The sequence below is a fragment of the Filicampus tigris genome, chromosome 20, assembly GCF_054856515.1.
Source record: "Filicampus tigris isolate MCC_2025a chromosome 20, RoL_Ftig_1.0, whole genome shotgun sequence".
Classification (NCBI taxonomy): Eukaryota; Metazoa; Chordata; class Actinopteri; order Syngnathiformes; family Syngnathidae; genus Filicampus; species Filicampus tigris.
The window spans coordinates 10,312,874-10,330,362 of NC_141236.1; the positions used below are offsets into that span (position 1 = coordinate 10,312,874).

Below are 17,489 nucleotides of genomic sequence, written 5' to 3' on the forward strand. Positions count from 1 at the left end.
TGCCATTGTAAAAGCTTTATTTAATGAAAATGTAGGAAGTTACATTTTAACCCACGAATGTCAAACATAAGATAATTACTCTTCAAATACACTCTTAACTTAAATGAGGACATTAGGATACCTCGCAACACAACAACTACAGTACTACGCTGAAAAAAAGCTACTTGCTTTTCAGTTGCACATGATCAAAATGTGTTTAACCAACACGCCATTTGTTTAATCTTGAGGAAAACACTAGACAATTACATCGGTTTACCACCTTTTAATCATGTGCAACAGAATAGATGTTCGAATTAAGTAAATCCAAAGGGTCTTTTTTTTTTCTTCAGTGTACCACTGAAGTACACATGGCCCTTTATTTTAACTTTGTCCTTTATGAATATACATGCACTCAACACAACATTTGTATTCACAAACAAACACATGCATATCTAATATGACTGTTCTTTAATCCTTGCAGTTTGTTCAAGTCAGACTTACAGCCTGACTACATTTCCCCTGTTTCACATTAGTTGTGCGGACGTGAAAATGAGCTACATCCATTATACAAATGTCCGTGCCTGCTGCTGGAGTGGAGGAAGGAGCAGAGGCGGTGTTGGGCAGGTGGGCAGTGAGTCAAGCTGCAAATGAGATAAGACCATTTTAGCACAACTTTGAACACAGTGTTCTGATTGAATTACTGTTATTGGATTTGTTTCATACAGAATCTATATATATTTTTTTTTAAAAAGTGCTCTCCTTCAAAGTGTAGGGCCTTTTCAAATTTAAAGTGTGCTTTATACTTTTCATGGATTGTAATGAAAATCATTAGGCTGAGGAAACCTCCATGTTTCATAAAGGCTAAACACAGCTCACATTTTAGTTCATAGAGGGTCGACCAAAAGAAAATTGGTGTACACTTTTCAAAAATTAAATTGAAATATTAGAATAACTCATTTGTTTTTTTAGCAAACTACCATGATCAAGGAAAGAAGGGAAGTATGCAAAATAAAATATAAGGTCTGAGGGAGGGAGCAAAGGAAGGCAGGAGGGAAGGAAGGTCAGGAAGGAAAGAATAAAAAAGCAGGTCTGGTGTAAAAGGAAGTAGGTAAAGTAGGAATGCAGAAAAAATGAGTTTAGAAAAGAAAGGAACAAAGTATGGAAGTGGTGCCAGGATATGGTTTTCTAGTTTAATTGAAAGTGTAACACCTTCATTGAGTTGTTAATATGTAAACATAACTATGCTTTTTATATATATATATATATATTCTGATGTTGCCGACAGCTGAGTGCGGTTTAGACAAAAGAGAAAAAAAAAAAAAAACAACGTGTTGCATGGAACAGATGGTACCGGAGACTCTCGCTCTCACGCAATATTCAACAGTCATTGTGTACAGGATTATTCATGTACACTGTAGGGTGCTGCCTTCTCATGTGGCCTTCTTTCAGCGCACCCCCATGCGAGTGGAGGTTTTTGCCATGCAGCAAACAGGTGCCGCCGCACAGCATCAGGTGTCCTTCCTAAAGGTTAGACAAGGATGGGAGGATTCTGTGAAAGTGGGGGCCAAAGGGGGGGGGTGTCCTAGTTATGCACTCGCTCTCCGCGGTCCCTTTATTTTGGTTGCCATGGACAGCAAGAGGGACATGGGTGCTCTAAATCGGGGATCCAACCTGATTTGCTTATGAAATCAGGTTAGCTCTTTGAGCTCACTCCTGTCACATTAAACAGGCCAAACAAAGCCCACAAAAGGGACAACGTCAATGGTAGCAGAGTCAATATTCATTAAATATTTCGATTAAAACCTTCCTGCGTTATTTGTGTTCACTCTTGACAGAGGAAGAGGCCAATCAGCCTCAGTGTTCTCAAAAGTAAAAAAAAAAAAACCCACATACGTTTACAGTATGACTTGACAAGTGGCATTATGCAGCAGCTTTACATGACTAGTCGTTTTCCTTTGTTTGGTTTCCATGGCAACCCCAGATAGGAATCCCTGAAAGTGAAGCCGGCAAATGAGCAAACTAATTGCTGAGCCGATTTTCGAGCCACTTGTGATTAGTGAAACCAACTAAGCAATTTCTATTGGAGCCGATCCACTTAAGCTGTCGGTTGATACGGCAACCTGCCGGGACCAAAAAGGAAGTGCAAGTGGCCATCTGGCAGGAAAGACCGTTCGACTGTCCTTACACTAGCCTCACCTCTAGTTTGCTATAGCGATGATCCTGAAACGATAAAATGCAGAGCATACACAATAGACCGAAGCAACATCATTGACCTACGAAAAAAATGAAGAAGTGGTCAGAAGTAGAAGGAAGTCACAGTTAACTTGTACATCCAAAAGCCATGTGACACTTTGTCACCTTTTGTTTCACAAACTTTTGGTGGCCTGTTGTGATGTATACATGGTAGTGTGAGTCTCTGCTTAAAAAAAAACCCATATTTGACAAATAATTATTTGTATTATTTTCATACAAAGTTCTCTAGACACAGTTTTAAAGAAAGCTATGGCGGCTGTCGTTTGCCGTGGGATGGTGGCCTTGCAAATGTGAGTTATTTGGTTTGCAAGGATTTAAATGTGTGTAAATGGCCACAGTCCACGTGTAGACATCACAGGGCATGTGAAGGCATTTGAAAGAATTTGGGTCTGCTGGGGTGGACCATTTAAATGGGTTTGCTTACTTTTATGACTAAATTCCAAAATATGAGCATGCTCTAATACAATGTATGCTGCTATGTCATTAACATATTGCTGGAAATGAATTTTGTTGAAATAAACTTCCAGGTAAACACAAACAGAAGATTTGTTTACCAAATTAGCCCAAGGTCGCTTGTTATGATGCCTAGGGCAACTTGAAAAGTCACAATGCTTTTTAAACCATTCATTTAAAAATAAGAAGCGATTAAGAACACTAACCTTAAAATTAGTAACACCATCACTGCTGTCGGGTACATATCATCCCGGATAAAATACAGTTTTCGTCAATTTATGTAAAAGTACAACACTGTAATTGGGAGTTAATTTCCCAATACAAAATATCACATGAAAAAAAAATGTGTGAGTGAAAATCACCCGTCGTTAGTGTTCTAGGGTCAATGATAGGTTTTAGCTGCACATGATCATTTATTACACTGCCAGGGGTTAGGGAGTCTTTATTTCATATAAAAGGAATAGGAGAATGGCCTAATTGAGCCCTCAAATTAGACTGAATCAACTTTGTCTCCACTGGTTGCAATTAATTAATTAATTCATTCCAAATGCTCTATATAAATACAATTGTATTGTATTGTAATACTGAAAAGAGAGGGCCTTCCTAATGTCCAGTGTCCAATGTACATCAATGTACATCGCAACCAAAACAGCAGTGGTGGACCGCAGCACTGTGGTTGCCTTGGGGCTTACAACGCTTCTCCTGCAAAGTGTACATTTACCAAACCACTATTCAGCAGAGTCCCATTACTCAGAAGCATTACATTCTAAACCCATACACATTCATACGTACGTACACAAAAGATGGTTTTGCTGGGAAGCCAAGACGACAAGTACAAAATCTTCTTTAAAGACATGCAGCCCGGCATGGTTGTCGCAGCGTTTTCAGTCATTTTCAACATGTCTAAATTGGAATCGTTTTGTTACACAGCATGAACTAGTCATTGGAAATCAGACACTTATCTTTACATTTGGTAATTACGAGTCAGCTCAGACACGTGACACTGAGTCCTGAATTATTGACGAGCCTCACCAGCAAACTTGTACCTGAAATCTACAGTCAAAATACTACAAATTCAATGTGTGATGAACTTTGGTTCGGGCCATCTGGAATTATCCATCATTTGGAATAGACTAAGGCTTGCAGTTCTTGTGACTTACAATTGTCAGTGACTACAGCCAAGAAGCTCAAATATATAAGCGCTGTACAGTATATGACTCCGGTATAGCACAAGTTTATATACTATCACATGTTTAAATAATCTCATGGCTGTCTTTTCCCATCTTTGCAGGTATAAAGAGGCTAAAGTTTGTATGTGGACATGCATGGGACTTTGTCTTTGCTACCACGGCAACCGCCTGAATAATTCATCACGACACTCAACGATTCAAGGTTTTTGGTGTCACACATCACGTCACAAGAAATGACTGTATGTTAGTCACACTGGTCAATGAGGATATAGGATATGAAGTCATGTCAAGTGTTAGTCATTGAGGCGAGAAAAAAAAAAAAAAAAAAGCAGAACTTGCAAGGAAACTGAACTGCTTGTGTAACGGGAAATGCATCAATATCAGACAGACCAGAGTGGTTTTCCCTGAAGTGCTTCATGTGATTGTTGAAGCAAATGATGCCTTAGTGGTCAACCGTAATTGGCCAACCATTTTTGCGGACCACCTCATGAGGTCCACTTTCAACTTGAGTTCAAACAACATCATGTTTTTAAAGGAATACCGCTTGATTTCTTGGTCCTTTTTTTAAAATAAAATAACACTTTTTTTTAAATGTATATGTCTCATTTTTATTTGGGGTACAGCAGTTAGTACGCGGCTTTGGTTGTTTTTAAAGTTCTCTACAAATAATTTAAATGTGTTTAAGACGTAGAATTCATTACGACTTGACAAAAGTGCATTATGAATATGATTTGTGGGAAAAAAAAAATCAGTGTGCAACAAATGAGGCTCATTTCACATTTGCCCAAAACCATTGTGATGATGCCCAAGACTTTTGGAGGAATAATTCTCTGAACTGACAGGTCAAGAGTTGAACTTTTTGGAAGTTGTGCAGCTATTTACATATGGAATAAATCTAAGACTGCATTCGATAGAAAAGAACATCGTGCCAACAGTCAAATACGATGGTGAAAGTGTGATGATCTGGGGCTGCTTTGGTACGACAGGACCTGGACGGCACGCCGTCAACCTCAGAATGAAAAAAAAAAAAAACAAAAAAAAAAACAAAAGGATGGTTTTCGAATGGCCAAGTCAAAGTTCGGACTTAAATGCAATTGACGTGCTATGGTATGACCTTAAACGAATTTGATGCTCGAGCAACATTCAATATTGATAATTATGCATAAAATTAAAAAATTCATCTGATCAGGAAGGGGGCACAATACATGTTCACTCAACAGGACAACTGGCACAGCAGAGCTAACAGTTGAAATGCGATGGGTCCAGAAAAAGGATGTTTAATAGACTGGGTGTGTAGCCCAGAGGTGAATAGTGCACAGAGGATTGACAGACAATAGGTTGGGATAATGAGTCATGAGGCTGGCTTTACTGGTGCTGAGGCATTTCCGAGCAGCGCGCTACCCGGTCTGCCATCACAGCGTCCGCTACGCCACATCTGACATGTTTGTTAGCCTCTATCGAGTTATTAAAAGAATAAAGGCCATTTTAGAGGCATTCGTTATTTCATTGTAACTAAAACGTGTCTATGTGTGGGCCTGTCTTGTTTTGTACAAAACAAGCCAGAAAGTCAAATCAACCCAAGTAGCAGGTTGGTCCATCTTTTACACAAATTGTTTTTTTTTTTAATCACCCAGCAGTTTTAAGAGTGTATATAATTTACAGCATCTGTTTTGTTAACTATTGAAGTAGTATCTTATGCAAAAAGATATGTTTGGTAATTAAAAGCATTGCAGTTAATTTGATTCATCATTTGGGAACAAAAACGTGAAGTTGAAGAAAAAACGAATTAATTTGACCTAACATTTGGCTAAAATATTTCACTCACCCGTTGGGTTGAATCGACCAACCCATCCTGCTGGGTCAAATTAACTATTGTTGGGTTGGTACAATAATAACCCGGTGGCTGGGTTTGAAATAAACCAATTTGAGTTACGTTTGACCCAACCGTTTTAGTGGTTAGGACATTCTGCTACCAAACTGTTCACCACTACATATTTTCCTTTGAGTTTGGTAAAAAAAAATAAAAAAAAATTCAAGTGTTAAACACACGTCAACAGAACTTTGAGTACCGACCGGTGAATATCTGCTTCAACATGCCTTTCCCCAAAGGTTCTTTAAACCCTCTTCTAGTCTTTTACAAACACATTTAACCTTCAGACTCAACGACAAAACAGGTTTGTTTGTGCTGCGACACAATGAAGTCGTAATAACGTCGTACACAGACAAGGCACGCGCCGCATTGTTTCGACTTTGCCTGTATTCCCAGAACGCCGTAGCAAGTGTAGTATGCATTCTGGCTCTGGTCCAAAAGAGATCAGTGGTGCTATCGGGGAATGCCGAGTCCATCTCTGGCCTTTACGGTCCACCAGCTGCCAGTCTAGACTGCCTGGCAGCCCCTTTAATAACAGCCAAGACAGCTACGCAGCCTATTCAAGCAGCTGTAGCGCCATCATTATGTGCAAATAACTCAGACTAATTCAATAGCTTGGAGATCCATGACATTTGTGAAATGGTTCCTGTTACTGGGAGTAACAGCAGAGGAGTAAGCAGTCATCCATCCATCCATTTTCTATACTTCTGATCCTCATTAGTGCCTGCATCTGATTTTGGCCTAGAGGCAGTGTACACCCTAGACTGGTTGCCAGCTCATCGCAGGTAAACAGTCAAGAATTATTTGACGATAGGGCCGGAAAAATGAAACATTGTTCTTTTTCAACAATTTATTGTACATGATGCCTAAGTCAAATTAAAACACAAAACGTTCCCTTTTTTTTTTTTTTTTTTTTTTTTACAAAAAAGAGGCTGTAAAGGGGATCTAACATTAGCCATACCCATGTGGTCAGTCATTTCCTGGGTCAGCCTGTAAAAGAGGGAGTGGTGGGGGGGGGGGGTTGTGGGTGTTTGTACAAAGACCACAACTCTTAAAAATGACAAGGCAAAAAGGACGAGGCCCGCGTGAGACGAATTGCTACGTACAACTGACATTTTTAATATAAAGATGGCGGCGCCAAATCAAAAGGGGGAAACAACTCATTTGGCTCATGCAGTTATTAAATACTATACTCTTACACTTTAGAGCCAAAAGCCATTTTGAAGCCACAGAATAAACCAGGTGGTCCACAATTTTAACACGTGACATGTTAAGTGCAGCCCGGAGCATCTCCAGTGTGGCAATGGAAAGGCCAGGTGCATTTTTCATGCCGTGCAAAAAGGGGCCCTGAGGGAATCAGCCTGTATCCACCCCCCCCCCCCCCCCCCCTGCCGGAAGTCCCGCCCCCAGAAAGACATTTCTTCATTACATACTGTATTTGGGTTATGAATATTACGTAAGAGGATAAAAAAAAAAAGTCAATTTCTGTGCGTCTGGTAAAGTGTTGTGATGATGGTGGGGGGCCGGCCGGAGCGGGTGGGTTCTTTGGGAACGGGGAGCTTTCAAGAGAGGCTCTGCAGGAACGAGGCCGCCGCGAGGAGGATGGGGAGCAGGGCGGAGCAAGAGTTGGCGGTGTGCAGCGAGAGGCCTGCTCCGGTGGGGGGGGGGGTGGAGTTGGTCGAGCCGCTGTACATGTCTGTGGCCATGGTGGGCGTGCTGCTGTTGGAGGTGGAGGTCATCCCTGTGCTGGGGACTGTGCTGTTCTGGGAGGCCACCTGTATCGGGGGGGGGACAGGATGAAGACAGATTGATGTGATTTTAATATTCAGTATAAGGGTTGTAACAAAAAACTATTTGAATCTGGAAATCAGTTTGGACTAAAATGTATCGTCCTTGAATCGACAAATCGTAATGCACCAGCTGTATCGAGATACGTATCAATCAAATCGTCATTTATGAAACATGCACGGCGGGTATACATCGGTTTGTTATGTTATAGCTGGAGGTTTGTTGTCTCTTTGAATTTAATTCATTTGAATAGTTTGAGTTTTGAAGAGTTTATACGATGCATATTAATATATATGACGAACGCTACAGACATACCAAATCGAATCAAATCGTAATCACACATCCACTCGAAAATGTACCATCCTTCAATCGTATAATACCCCACGTATCGAGATATATACAATATCAAATCATCTTTTATTGGAAAGATGTGTACTGCTAATAAATAAATATATAAATAAATAAAGCAGGTGGGGGGAGTATCGAATCATCATTTAAGCAGGCTTAAGATGCAATTTTATAAACAAAAACAAAAAAAATCAAACTATTACTGGATAGAAAAAGATAGCACTTAAACTACAATTTATGAACGGTGCCACACCCAGGCTCTAAAGCATAAGGATTATTCAAGAAATAAAATTCAAATGCATTTGAAAATATATTTCAACAGATGTGAAAAATAATTCTAGCTAATTAGAAAGCCTAGTCAACCTTTTTAAACAATTACCCCGCACACGTGTGTCAGGTTTCTTTTGACACCCAAAGTAACTTTAGACGCTCTCGCCACATTTGCACCGAGCGGGTGGTCACACAGCATCCGAATCATCAAGTCTCAGGTGTAAGGGCAGCAAAGTAACATTCATATTGAAGCAACATCTTTATCACAATGCACCCAAGTGCCATTAATTCAACATTAGCAAATTAATATAATTCAGGTCCTTGTCCTTTCAGGAGGTCATCAAGTTTTTATTTATTCTATAATTTCGTATTATTAATGCTATTCCACATATGCAACTACCGGTATACATAAGATGACGGCAATACACTTAACATCACACACATAGAAACAAAAAAACACCATATAGTTAGTCAGTATAAATGCAGGCCTACCTGTGTTGATAAACAAATGGCATAGATAATCACTCCCAGGTGGACGATGGTCATTTTGCACATGTTGGACTTGGTTGGAAAGAAGAGTGCCGTGCAGTAGGCGGTCAAATGCTTTTTGCCCTCCTTCCGTCGATGCTTGTGCTTCCAATGGTGTCAGCTGCTTCCCAGCCACCTTTTTATATCGGGGCGTGACGTCACCAATAGAGACACAGTAGGAGGAGAGTATTGAAGACTAGAATGACGTAAGCCCTAATTGTATACTTTGGAGACAATTGGGAAGGCAGCTGTGCATACAACCTTTTTTTTTTTTTATTAATAAAATGATATTACTTTTCTAAAGGAAGAAAACAACCGAAGGCGCCATCACGTCGAACTATCGTCATTATGTTGCTATGGTGACCATGATTAGCAGGATACCCCAAAAAATGAGTGGTGACTGAGCTACTTTTGTTTTTGTCAAATAAAAATGTATTAATAGGTTTCAAAAACAGTGGCGGAGGGGAACAGTATGTCGTACTTGACTTGTTGCGCGTCCGGTATGCGGGCATGAAAAGCATGGTAACAGCGACATCTAGTGTCCACACCTCAAGTGACATTGAAAATACATATAGGGTTGCTCGGTTTAAGACATCTGACATTTCGGGGTTACGGTGGCGTGAATTACGCCATCACGTGGCACAAGAAAGCACACCCAAGGTCAGTTACCGCCGTATTTACTCTCGTGTTTTTAATTTGATTGTCAAATGATGGATGGATGGATGGATGTTTTATATTTATGGTTTCTAAGTGTTTTTTAAACATGTTTCCTGTTGTATCTAATGAGGCAAAAGTACTCACACTTTGCACTATGTAAAAAACAAGAGTCTGGTAAAAGTAGAAGTACTCCTTCAAATACTTAAAAAAAAAAAAAAAGTACAAACTTAAGTGTTTACAAAAGTAAAAAATATATTTTTTTTACCACCAATTATACAGTACAATAACCATTTTTTTATGTTAAGACCATGTGCAGGTTCAATCTCAATTATTATGATGAATTCACATTTATTTTATTCAGCTTAGTTTTAATTATGAATTATATTTATTTAAATTCTTAGCAATACACTCTATTGCAGGAGCGGGTAATTAATTTTGCAATGACGTCACATGAGAAACTTGGACGCTTGCTGAGGGCCAAGCCAACATGCTAACGCCAACGTTGTTCAATATTATTTTTGATGTATTTAGAAAAAACATATTGTCTTATTTCAACATATTTGTATACTCAGGAAACAGGGACCTTGGGTCAGGGTAGGCAAATGAAGCAGTGCCGCCCCCTGCTGTTCCTTCCCCTGCATGTGAAAAATTAAGAAAAAAAGAAAGTATGCATTAAATGATGTCCCATTTTAGTTCTACTTCTAGTTCTTGGCCCTCTTTCTTCCACCATGCTGGAAATAAGAATGTTGCTAACATAAGGACCACTGTTGTCATTTTTGCTCATTTCTTTTATGGGAAAAAAAATAGTTGCTTGAGAAAAGTCACAAAAATAGCAAAAACGATACTGAGTTGGCAACACCACAGACACAAATTGTTTTCTGTTTTCTGTGTGTCCCCCGGGCAGTACTTTGCCCAGGTCTGCTCTATTGAATAACTTTTTTCCAGCACATAAGCTCGACATTGCTCCCTGTTGGCCACTATGTGTTACTGTGCACCACTCCTTACTACAGTGTGAAAACTGTTCATGCCGAGGACAGGCTCCACAAGATGTTCCAGATCCTCCAAATTGAGAACGTAAACTCACTGCTATCATGTATCCATGGACATTCTCTAACTCAATCCAGATGTTAGGGGACTGAAACTTTAGCCCCTTTGGACAGCCCCATGTCCCATGTCATTTGTGTAATTGGATGGCTGAGGAAACAGTGCTTCACTGCTTTAAGCCCCCCCCACACACACACACCCCACACCCCTTTTTCTCCCTCTTTCTCTCTCAGAAAGGACCGTCATTCCCTGCAGAGGCACCAGATGTGCGCTGTTATGGAGATGTGGATAAAGAGGGGCCCTTTTGTGAGGCATCAGATAAGCCCCTGTTCCCAAAGCAGGGCCGGATCGAGTGTCATCAGCGGGTCTACGAGGAGGGCGAAACCCAAAACCTGCGCGCCGGGTCAAATTTCTGTTTACACGAGCGTTCTGCCCGGATTCCTCCAACCAGAGCAGACTGGGCAAGAGTGGAGACAGCGGAGAAAGCTCTTGTCTTCCTGTCTGTAGTACACCCAAAAGTCTGTTTTTAAGTTAACTTTAAGAGCATTTGAAATATAAATCCCATGTTTACTTTCTTATTAGTATTGTACAGTGAGATCGTGAAAGTCAAACACTTTTTCCCATGGAAAATTGAAGTAATCTACAGTGTTGCCGTCATAAAAACTTTATCATGACATTTTAGTATTTTTGATGGTTCTGAATATTATTTCATGAGGATAAAAGATGTGCAATTATGACAACTTTCAAAAGAGGTGAATCACTGTTTCGTTAGTTTAGGGTTAGAGTAGTAAAAATAATTATGAACCGTATCTAAACTTGGATAACAAGTGCCTAGTGTATGGTGATGCTGTCGCCTCACTGTTGAAGGCCCAATTTTTACTAACATTTTTTTTTAAGCGTCATAAGCAGGGGGAGGAGTTAACTACTGTTAAAACACCACTGCTCTACTCGGCAATTGTCATTTTTAATACTCTACTCAGTTAATTGTAAAGTTTACAATCAAAATACTGGCATGTAATTGAAAGGGTACAAGAAATGTTGATGCTAGTCGCAAATCCTCTGACCTATACTTTAACTAAGTTGCGTACATGTTATCACCGATAGCATGTGCTCAATAAAATCTTTTTTTTTGGAACCTAGTTTTTTTGACAGTATAACCAACGCGCGCTTGAACGATGGGGCGATACCCTCAAATCTATAACTTACACTAGACGTTAATTCTACAAGAGTCACAGATGGTGTCCAGTAACTCGCCCAATGGAGTACATTAGTGTAACTAAAGGAACCGAAATGGACCCCTCCCGTATATGCCCTATTTCTGAACACGCACGCAAAAATAACCAGGTAAAAATAATTCCGTTCAAGCAACACAACACGCTTCACACTCATGTTTATGTTACCGAATGCAACTCGATCGTCTCCATCTTTTCCTCACCGACTGGGAAACACGATAGGCGTAAGTTCCCAGCCTGGCCTTTAACATCCAGAATAACCGCGGCACAAATGTTTCCCTTCAAAACCTCCAGATGCGGAAAGCTGTACGAACCAATACTTCACTTGACTTTCACCTTTTACGCATCTTGACCGGGTTGGACGTTTCATGTGTTTTACACTGGACATGCTCTGATCAAAAGGATGCCAAGTGAAAAAAGACCCCCTGGTATCGTTTAACCCGCAGCGGCCTTCTCATCTCCTTCCTTATTTTAGGACAAGAGACAGTGTTTGTACTGTGTCCTCAGATAAAACACAGTCTTTGCATTCCTTATGAAATGTATCTGGTGAGATTTGGGAGGCAAGGGGGGCGGGCGCCAGGTGTTGGGTTACATCAAATCAGAAGCCCTCCTTCTTCCATCATGGAGTGGAGGGGGGGGTGTCAGCGGCGTCAAAAAGCGCAGTTAAACCAAGAGCAGGCTGTTTTGCTTTCAAAATAAAAGCAAAACAAATGGGTATGGCATAGCGAGGAATTCAAAGGAGCAGTTGTCAAATATTTGAAGTGCAATTGTGACTCTATTGCTTTCATTTTCTTTTATCAGAAGTCTCACAAACTTTTAAGTGGTTTATTTAAGGTAGCTTCAAACCAGAACTGCGAGGCAGACGTGCTCACCGTGCTGACCCAACTCAAAGCAACCAATTCCTAATTTGTACTATATGTGACAGGCACTGACTACTTAAACTTTGATTGTTTCCGTTATTTACTTTAATTCTGACTTCTAAAGTCTCCATTTTTGTATTTTAATTACCTTTTAATGAGTCATCTATTAGTCAAACAGAATACGTGGAAAAATAGAATATCCTCCTTTAATGAATTTATTTCTCCAAATATATAACATGTAATGACTGTGGGTTTTTAAAACAAATTTTCTAAAGTAAATGTGGCTTATACTATGGAAAGCTGTTTGAGAATTTATTCTATATTCTACTAATTCTGTGAATTGCACAATTCAGGGCACAAGTGGAACGACATGTTATTAGTGAGACAACACTCTGCACTGATGACAACTGCATGTTAACAGTTTAGAGACAAAAGATGCTGCTATGTAGCGCTTTACTTGTACTAGTAGCAGACGTATGTCAACTTTGCTTTACTATAGTGGCATGTAATTGTTTTACTAGTGCGCCGTAATCGTTCTACTAGTACGCAGAAATGTCATAAAGTAATGGAAAAAATGTCACTTAAGAGTTGTTCTACTAGTGCGCAGTGAGGACAAAGAGTACATGTACATGGACAATTTAGCACAGTATTAGGATATCATATAACCGCTCAAATGTCTTGCCACATATGCTTATAAATCATTTTACAATGAAGTTTTATTTTCAGCTCTAACCGGAAGTGCCCATTCCCATATCAACACTAGCTTGATGACGCTAAAGCTGAGCGAGCGGCGCTGGTTCGCCAGTGGAGCCTCCAGCACGGAGCGCGCACGCATATCCCGCGGACTCTTTTTCGCGTGGAGGCTCAGATTAGGAGCGCCCACGATCGGGAATGACAGCCGCTGTCACCGCGAGTGACAGCTTTCACTCTGGCTCGCTCCACTGACCCGCCGAATCTCTCTGACGGCTTGACACATCCGACTTCGATCCGAACCGGATCAACCATAGACCGGGACTATGCCAGAGATGGAGAAAGGGAGACCGCCAGAAAGTAAACGCAGCAGGAAACCCGCGCATCCCGTCAAGAGGGAAATAAACCAAGAGATGAAGGTGAGAGGAGGTTGGGTCACTTTTTTTGTTGTTGTTTTTTTTTTAAAAACCCCTTCTTCCTATTTAAGTTATACTCACTCACAAATCAATGCAGGAATTACATGCTGAATGCACTTCTTATTCATTTAACGTGACAGATCAAGATATCTCTTTTCATCAAGTGTTCCAATATTAAGCACTTTCTATCGCCAATCTAACCCATACAGGAAATTGTAATTACACTGCAGATGTTAGCTGATAAAAAAAAAAAAAGTAGGTTGTCCCTTTTGTGACGCAGCGTCAGGCCAGCTGCGGCCCCGACGTGTACACACTTGTGTCCACTGGAGATCCAGATGTGCGTCACTTCTTCCCTGCCCCCGCTGGAGTTGTTGGGTGGGGGCGGGTGGTAAGGTTTGGACATTAATGTCCCCAAATGACTCGCAACAGCCCCATGTTAGGTGGGAAAACATGATTTAAGCACCACTTGAACAGCGGGGGATGTTCGCCTCCTCAAAGATTGTCGTTCTTCTAATGACAAGTCAAATCACAGTCAAAGGCGGCTATTCCCTCCCACCATTATGCACACATTACTGCATGGAAAGGTATCCACGGATTGTGTGCTTTGTTTGGGTTCGGACGTTGGTTATTTGAGAGTGTTGGTAAGGGATATCCAAGGCTCCTTCAAGCCTGCAGTCCTGGGAAATCGAAGGGTTTTTTTCACGAAGGAGGGGATGATTCTGGCAGCGCGGGGAGGAAATGTGCTCTTTTTTCTCTAAGTGGTTTGGACTGCGGAGTTTTGATATCCAGGGGAGGTGTAGTGTTACGAGCTCCACTAATTTTAATCAAAACATGCGAAACGCTATCCTCGCTTGATGTAAAGCTTGCCCCGGTTGGCTCTCAGGGTCGGCCCCGGTTTGTTGGCTTTGGACGCAACCCTCGCTGTGGTTTAGGATACAGCCTGTCACTCTCACAAAGCAGATGTTTGTCTGAACTGCCAAAAAGAAACACAAACAACAGTGTGGGAAGGCTGGACAGACAAAACCGTTGAATGAACGTCAGAGTTGTATACACTTTGACACTACAGTACTGTACATAATTTTATCTTCAGGGGAACAGTGGTGTGCCACTGGAATTATCCCCAGGACAAGCAGCTTTTACACCTTGGGAACACCTTTTTTGGTGCTAGAAAATGCGCAAACAATTTTCTGTAAGAGTCCAATATGTAGAATCCAGTCCAAGTTATAAAGGAAATAGGGGTACAGTAAAGCTCCATTTCTGTCCCTTAATGTTAAATCAACAATTAATTTGTGGTTCTGCAAATATTTACCTTGGACAAAAGCTACATTTACCTTGGCGTCCAATAAGTGTCATGACACTGTCAGAAAGCAGGACCTCAATTTCTGTCCTGACATAGTCAGATAGAAGAGATCGAGGTACAGTCCCTCATTGTGCAATCCCCAAGAATTGAGCTAATAACATTTGGGTCGCAAAGCAGGTACAGCAACATTAGAATCCAATAATGTACCATAATGTGTCAGAAACACTGGGAGGGTCCAACTTCTGTCTCTTGGGAGCAATCTACACTCATGAACCCCAGAGAGCAAATCACTGGATGCAAGAGTCACTGTTTGTAATTTTTTTTCCGGTCGCGGTTCAGTGTGATACTACTGCATGGGTGAAAAGTCAAATGTCACTGGGACAAAATGTGTAACTTTGAAGGTACCACCACAGTGCGGGGGGACATTAAGGTTGACTGTACCTTAACTATACTCCTATTTCTAAAGGTCCAGTTTGGCTGAAATCAATACAATCTGTTGACTCTATAAGAATCTGCCAATTGAGTAAACGTAAACGAGGTAAGATGGAAAGCGAGTAACACACTGGAAGGCAGCAGAACTGATTTCACACTCCGCCAAGGTCCGGCTCAGTGTTGTCTCTGTAATACATCTGTTTCAACACCACATTCGGACTTACTCCCTCCACGTCAGGTCCAGAGCTCAGCACCAGACACCGGATACTTGACTTTAATCATCGTTCGGCTAATTTAGCTGGATATGATACCGCTGTTCTCACTCGCACTCATACACAGCAGAAAGTGAGCAAGTCAAGGGAGAGATCCATTTCTTTGAGGGCCCCGGTGCAGAGCAGAGGTCGGAGTGAGCAAAGCGAAGGGAAGGGAAAGAATGTGTAGTCGGTACTACGGCGCTTGAACGCCGCCACAGCGGACTGGCTTTGCTGGAAAAGGGTGAAACCCGAGAGGCCCGGCCGGGTCGGGTGTCAGGGCTGGAAGGTGTCGGGGCTGGTGGGGAGGATGGCGAACATGGGGAGGATAGATGTGAAGGGGCAGCAGAGGGGGGAAAGCTTGGAGAAGGAAGAGAAGCGGGGCATTTCCGAGAAGCGTGGGACCTCGCTGTGGTGTTGGGTGTCCCGCTCTGATTTCTGCCCATTCTGGATCAGATTTCCCCTCCAATCCGGTTCCTCCAAAACCACAGAGAGAGGTGGGTGGATAAAGAGAGAGACCTTTGTGTTTTGATTTTTTTTTCATCTGGTCGTAATAAAAAAAAAAAAAAAAAAAGAAGGGGGACCACACATCTGCAGGGAACAGTTTTCTTTTCTTCCGCTTTTTTCTAATTAGATGAGATAAACAAAGGATGATTCATAGATCTCACACTGGTGTCGGGTTTTAAACCTTTCCGTCTCAGATTTAGCAAGGGTAAACAACATGAATACATCATGGAAAAAGCGTCATACTGAACTCCACTGTGCTCAGATTCAGTTCTCCAACCAGGCTGGAGCTGAGAAAGAATCCCTCTCATTCATTCGTGGTAGTAAGGTCTGATTATGTTTAGCATAGGATAAAAAGTTCCACCACAACCACGATATAAACAATATCCTATTTGTGGCTCTTTATACATATAAAAACAATGCTAATCTACCACTTGTTTTCCTATTTGTCCCATGCAGACCTTTGCGGAAAGCACCATGAACGAGCTTCTGGGATGGTACGGCTACGACAAAGTAGATCTCCGAGACGCTGAGGCCAACGAGATCAGGAACTACAGGGAGAGGCGCCAGCATGTATCTGTGTTGAAAGGTGAGGGCAGTTGCCTCACTGTAATTGAAAGAGGACTTTGCCAACGGGTTCTGCAGGTTATGCTGACATTTAGTCACTCAAATTTATAGCGTCTCCTCATATTTCATTCAAGATCCATCTTTCATTACTCATCGGCAGTTTGAAAGTTGAAACAATTCCATGACGGTTAAGATATTTTGGGTATGTCTTTCAGAAAACTCTTTGCCAAAACCCAAAACCGTGGACAGCAAAGTCGGTCACTCGGTCTTCGCTATGAAGAGCGTCGAGAGGGAATCATTCAGCGTTCCTTCGTCTTCCTCTTCCTCCTCATCAACAAGCACCTCCTCAAGCACGCCCAAGGAGCAGAAGAGTGCACCAGTCATCGTACCGCTCATAAAGCCATCAGCAGGTAGCAAGATATGGAGCGTAACATTGAAATCACCAGTCATGCATGCTCCATACCGCTTATCCTCACTAGGGTCACGAGTGCCGGAGATAATCGCAGCTAACTTTGGGTGAGAGCTGGGGGGCACCCTCCACGATGCCGCCCATTAAAATCACATTTTAGCTAATTCTACTCGCTCCGCTAAACAGAATCATAAATAATTGGAAGTTTCTAGGGCGGATAGACTGCAGTATTTATTTAGTACTACTAGTTTCCATAGCACCACTTAACAATTTTAGCCAATGTGATCAGGACTACATATATCGTCATGATCTCTGAGATTTTGAGATTGAAACATAATTACATGACATGTTCTCCAAAGAATCACGTCAATTGATTCTAAAAAGCAGATTTCTGGTACCTTTGAGTTTTCTGAATTGCACTGGTCTGACCGCAATTCATTCTTCTCCA

General features: G+C 41.4%; 1 protein-coding gene and 1 long non-coding RNA gene across 4 annotated transcripts in view; one reads left to right on the top strand and one right to left on the bottom strand.

Annotated features, from left to right (window-relative positions):
* Window positions 1-17,489, bottom strand: part of LOC147128257 (uncharacterized) — a 27,458-nt gene continuing 9,969 nt past the window's right edge. Inside the window, exon 4 of one of the 2 annotated variants that reach the window (XR_015083798.1) lies at window positions 1-620. This is a non-coding gene — a long non-coding RNA (uncharacterized LOC147128257). Of the gene's footprint in view, window positions 621-8,785; window positions 8,816-17,489 lie in introns of those variants that run through there. The other variant, XR_015083799.1, reaches the window with a different exon arrangement.
* LOC147128258 (sine oculis-binding protein homolog A-like) overlaps window positions 13,293-17,489 on the top strand; it is a 12,377-nt gene continuing 8,180 nt past the window's right edge. For both annotated transcript variants that reach the window (XM_086019768.1, XM_086019769.1), the window contains exons 1-3: window positions 13,293-13,581; window positions 16,525-16,654; window positions 16,848-17,042. In XM_086019768.1, the coding sequence (XP_085875894.1) occupies window positions 13,489-13,581; window positions 16,525-16,654; window positions 16,848-17,042 (418 nt within the window). In that variant the 5' untranslated portion in view covers window positions 13,293-13,488. The remainder of the gene's footprint in view (window positions 13,582-16,524; window positions 16,655-16,847; window positions 17,043-17,489) is intronic.